The 4,860-nt window shown below is 65.4% G+C and overlaps 2 protein-coding genes across 2 annotated transcripts in view; one reads left to right on the top strand and one right to left on the bottom strand.

Annotated features, from left to right (window-relative positions):
* Nucleotides 1-2,867, top strand: part of CCDC37 (coiled-coil domain containing 37) — a 21,579-nt gene extending 18,712 nt beyond the window's left edge. Inside the window, exons 11-14 of the mRNA XM_012658378.1 lie at nt 78-213; nt 515-720; nt 2,039-2,132; nt 2,449-2,867. Coding sequence (XP_012513832.1) covers nt 78-213; nt 515-720; nt 2,039-2,132; nt 2,449-2,562 — 550 coding nt within the window. The 3' untranslated portion in view covers nt 2,563-2,867. The remainder of the gene's footprint in view (nt 1-77; nt 214-514; nt 721-2,038; nt 2,133-2,448) is intronic.
* A 997-nt stretch (nt 2,868-3,864) lies between these two features.
* LOC105821630 (zinc finger protein ZXDC-like) overlaps nt 3,865-4,860 on the bottom strand; it is an 18,251-nt gene continuing 17,255 nt past the window's right edge. Inside the window, exon 4 of the mRNA XM_012658377.1 lies at nt 3,865-4,590. Coding sequence (XP_012513831.1) covers nt 4,369-4,590 — 222 coding nt within the window. The 3' untranslated portion in view covers nt 3,865-4,368. The remainder of the gene's footprint in view (nt 4,591-4,860) is intronic.

The raw sequence follows: 4,860 nt of genomic DNA, 5'->3' as shown, positions 1-4,860 counted from the left end.
CTGTGCCGATGGTCGGGCTCGGAGAGCTCACTTGCCTGGAGCCACGCTGAGCGGTGGCCCTGCCGTCCCCCACGCAGGGACAGGGAGCTCAAGCATCTGAAGCAGTGCATCTCCACGATCACGATGGCCATCGCTAAGGAGGAGGAGACGGCCGCCGAGCTGGAGCTCAAAGCCCGGGTCTTCCACTTCGGCGAGTACATGGGTGACGAGCAGGTAGGCTGGGCGTCGGGGGACAAGGGGCGTGAACCCCGGTGGGGGGCTGGAGCCAGGATCCGGCGGACCAACGGAGGGGGGCCAGGGCGTCGGGCTGCTCTGGCCAAGAAAATCCTGCACCCCGAGTCCTGTTTCAGCCCAGGTTTCCGGAGCTCCCGCTGTTTGCCGGACAGACCCGGGGGCCCCCCCGGCTGCTCCCGACCCCGGGAGGCGAGCATGGCACAGCCCGGGCAGGAGCGGGGAGCGGGGCCCGGGCACAGGCCCGCCGTCCCCCCCGCTGCAGGCCCGCCCGCCTCCGCAGGACAAGCTGCTGGACAGCCTGCACCTCAAGGTGCTGGACGTGTACCGCAACTGCGTCGGCGGCCAGCAGGAGGCCGGCCTGGGCACCGTGCAGATGCTGACGGTCATCGAGCACCAGCTGGACGAGCTGCTGGAGAACCTGGAGCACGTGCCCCCGGCCAAGATCGAGCAGGCGGAGAAGGCCAAGGAGAAGGAGCGGCGTGTGCGGTGAGCTCCGGTGGGGGGGGGGCCTGCCTTCGAGGGGCTCCCCGCACCCGGGCTGGACCCGGGGTGGGGGGGCATCATCAGACTCAGCCGGGACAGTCAAGGAGGGCTTCCTGGAGGAGGTGACAGTGCCCAGGAGGAGCTGCTTGAGCGCTGAAGCTCAGAGAGTGCGGCCCCTGAAGACGAGGACACCAGTGAGGGGCGTGAGCAGGGGACAGACAGGGCCGGTCGGGCCTCGGGCTGGAGTACAGGGGCCAGGACAGCCGTGTTCGCAGGAGGGGCGGAGGGTGGGGTGTGGGCCACCAGGGACTCCAGCTCTGAGGCAGCGGCGGGGGCAGGAGGCCCGAGTGCCCCGTCTGGACGCCGCGTGGGGCCTGGTGGGCTGGGTCGTCGTGGTGGCTTCTGTGGCCCGTGGGCTGCCTGGTCCGTCCGCCCAGCCGTGCGGGGCCCCGAAATACCTGCGGACGTCCAGCGGTCGCCCGCGGACACGGGGCCTTCTGCCCTGGGTCCCCGGAGCCCCGTCCAGAGGGCCAATGGGCAGAGGGGTTTGACGCCCGGAAGCACGAACAGGCAGGAGACGGGGCGGCCGCCCTGGCCGGGAGCCCGGCCTTCCCAGGGATGACGGCGGGGGGGCTGTAGGGACACAGATCGGGGACGTGGGTGTGGGTCGGGGACACGTGCCTGCCGGGGGTCGCCCGGGGGCAGAGCCCGGGCCAGGAGCGGTGCTGCGGGCAGACCTGGCGGACGGCGAGGGGAGTCGGGAGTTCTGTCTCTCTCTGTCTGTCTCGCTGTCTGTCTCTCTGTCTCTATCTCTCTCTGTCTCTGTCTCTCTGTCTCTGTCTCTGTCTCCGTCTGTCTCTATCTGTCTCTCTGTCTCTATCTGTCTCTGTCTCTCTCCATCTCTCTGTCTCTGTCTGTCTCTGTCTCTCTCTCTCTGTCTCTATCTCTCTCTGTGTCTCTGTCTTTGTCTTTCTCTCTCTGTCTCTGTATCTCTGTCTCTGTCTCTCTGTCTCTGTTTCTCTATATGTCTCTGTCTCTCTGTATCTCTGTCTCTGTCTCTATCTCTGTCTGTCTCTCTGTCTCTGTTTCTCTATATGTCTCTGTCTCTCTGTCTCTATCTCTGTCTCTCTGTCTCTCCCTCTCTCTGTCTCTCTGTCTCTCTCCATCTCTCTGTCTCTCTCTCTGTCTCTGTCTCTCTGTCTCTCTCTCTCTCTCTCTCGGGAGGGTGTGGCCCGACCTGGGGGACCGTGCCCCTGAGAAGGGGACTCGGCGGGGCCTCCCAGGGCCCTGCCCTTCCTCAACGCCACCCCCTGCCCCCCAGGCTTCGGGAGGAGAAGGCCCGGATGCAGAAGGCACTTCAAGAGGAGCGTCTGCTGCGGGCCCAGGCCCGGGCCCAGGCCGAGATCAGGAAGAAGGTGGGCAGGGTCAGCCTGGGGGGGGTCCTGAGACTCGGCGGGGCGGGCGGAGGGGTCAGGCTGCCTCAGAGCCGGGCCGGGGAGGAGCGGGGTCACCCGCTGTCGGGCCGCCCCCTCCCACCCCGACTCCAACCGGACCCGGGCCGAGCTCACCTGTCACGGGGTCCTACTGCTCTGTCCCGACGCCTCTACCCCTGGCGATCGGGGCTGGTGCGGCAGGAGGAAGCACGGGCCCCCGGCAGGCCGGCGGGGCAGGGGAGGGCGGCGTCTACACGCACCCGGGCCAGCTCACCGAGTTCGCTCGTGTCCTCTGCAGAGGGGCAGGAAGCTGGTCTGCCGCTCGCGGCCCCCGGCCTTCAGAGCGACGGCGGCGTCGGACCACGCGCTGCCGGACAAGGCCGAGGAGGAGCTGCTGTATTTCTTCACGTAGCCCCCGCAGCCGCGGCGGGTTCGGCCGGCCGAGGCTCCGCAAGGACGTGGGCGGTGGCGGCGCAGGGACCGGGCCGGGTCCCGAGTGGGCCCCTTCTGTATGCTCCCGCACTCGCCTGAAATAAACCCTGTGTCTTTAGTGCCCCGACAGCCCGTGTGACCAAGCAGCCACTGTTACCGAGTCTCGGTGGCCCTCTCTTTCCTCATCGGCCCTAGGCGAACATTTGAGGGGTGCAGCAGCACCCCGGTTCCCGTCTAAACAGCTGCTCGGAGAGAGACGGAAGCCAGCGCGGCGTCGGGGACGTGGCGTGGGCTCAGCCGCGATGCCGAGACGGAAGAAAAGCAGGCAGCAAGCCGCAGTGGCCCGGGGGGTGGTGTCCCACGGGTGGCAGCCTGGCCCCCCGTGGAGGGAGGAGGGCCCCGGACCACCTGGCAGCCGCGAGGAGCCTTCCAGGTGGGCGGTCACGGCCCCCGACCTCGAGTCCGCGCTGCTGCCGCGGAGGCCGCAGGGGAGGGGCCGTTTACGGAAGGGGCTCGAGTGCCTCCGGGTGGAGCGGGACCCGGGCACACGGTGCCTCAGAGCCGGACAGAAAAACGCGCCCTCGGACGTGGCGGCGTTCCCAAAAGCCAGGGTTCCCGAGAAAACTCAAGAAACAAAGACGAACAGAGAGCCTGGAGGATTCCAAGTCTCGGAACCAAAACAGCATCTGAATGAACACGTGCTTCAACAGGCACAAGGCAAAAAAAAAAAAACAAAAAGCATTTCCGAGGGACCCCGTGTCTAGTCCATCAACAAACAAGAGGCCGGGCGCGGTGGCTCATGCCTATAATCTCAGGACTCCGGGAGGCCGAGGTGGGAGGATCACTCCAGGTCAGGAGTTCGAGACCAGCCGGGACAACATAGCGAGACCCCATCTCTACTAAAAATAGAAATTAGCTGGACAACTAAAAATATGTAGAAAAAATTAGCCGGGCATGGTGGGGCATGCCTGTCATCCCAGCCACTCGGGAGGCTGAGGCAGGAGGTTCGCTTGAGCCCAGGAGTTGGAGGTTGCTGTGAGCGAGGCTGATGCCACGGCACTCTAGTCCGGGCAACACAGCCAGACCCTGTCTCAAAAAAAAAAAAAAACAAACACGTCTGGGCAAGGTTCCCGCCTTGTCTCCTTCCGGAAGATGAACCTCACCCTAAAAACAGACACCGACGTGGTCTGCGAGCGTCTTCAACCTCGGCGGTAAAGAACAGACACGCAGCACAATCACGGCCCTGCGCGTGACTCGTAGTATTCAGAACGTAACTTTATAAACCGTTGTCAAATCGCTATTTAACACTCGTACCGAAATACAGGATTTTTAAAAATAATCTTAGAAGTTTTAACTCTGCCACCCGCACTCTGAGCGGCGGGTGTGGTCGAGGAGGGGGCCCCTCGCCCATCCCCTCCCTCCAAAACCGGCTGCCCGGCGGCGGCGGGGACTGGAACCTGGCTCCAGCGTGGCAGACCCCACACGGCGCCCCAGGTGCCGGGGAGCGGCCCCGACAGGCCGGCTCTCGGGGGCGAGGGGGCAGTTCCAGTCTCTCAGGCTGAAGCTCAAAGACCCCACCTGGTCTCGCGACGCAGGAAGCTCTACGTGAGCGGGGAGCGGAAAGTCTTTTTCCTTTCTTAATGCGACAAGTGCTACACTCTGATCCAGCGGGACACGGGATGAGGGCTGCGGCCGGCACAGCCTCGCGGCAGGGGGGCGAGCCCGGCCTCCCGAAACCCGTCGTCACGCCCCAAGTGGCTTCCGAGTGCGACGGAGGGAAGCGTTTTCAGTAAAGGTGCCCGAACATCTCTACAGCACTAGGCTGGTCTCCGGAGCAGAAGCCAGCGGGGGCCTCCCCGGGCCCAAAGCCCACGGTCATCCGAGTCTCGGGGGAAGCTGGGCCTGGAAGGTGGCCTCCGGTCGGCCCCGCAGGGGGCTGCCACTGCTGCAGGTCCCATGGGTTGACGGTGGCGGCGGGGACACCTCCGGCTGCTGCGGGCGGTGTCTCCTGCAAAACCAAGCAGCACAGTGAGGGGGGGAGGGAGGGAGGGAGGCCGCGCAGAGCACGGGGCGCCGGGCCCTGCCAGCCAGACACGGCGGGCACAAGACCCCTGACTGCTCTTCCTTAAGAAGAGCATGTTCAGGCCGGGCGCGGCGGCTCACGCCTGTCATCCCAGCGCTCTGGGAGGCCGAGGCAGGAGGATCGCTTGAGGCCAGGAGTTCGAGACCAGCCTGAGCAAGAGCGAGACCCCGTCTCTGCTAAAAATAGAAAGAAATT

Source organism: Propithecus coquereli, unplaced genomic scaffold, assembly GCF_000956105.1.
Source record: "Propithecus coquereli isolate 6110/MARCELLA unplaced genomic scaffold, Pcoq_1.0 Scaffold584, whole genome shotgun sequence".
NCBI lineage: Eukaryota > Metazoa > Chordata > Mammalia > Primates > Indriidae > Propithecus > Propithecus coquereli.
The sequence above is the reverse complement of the archived record's forward strand: the minus strand, read 5'-3'. Positions and strand labels throughout refer to the sequence as shown.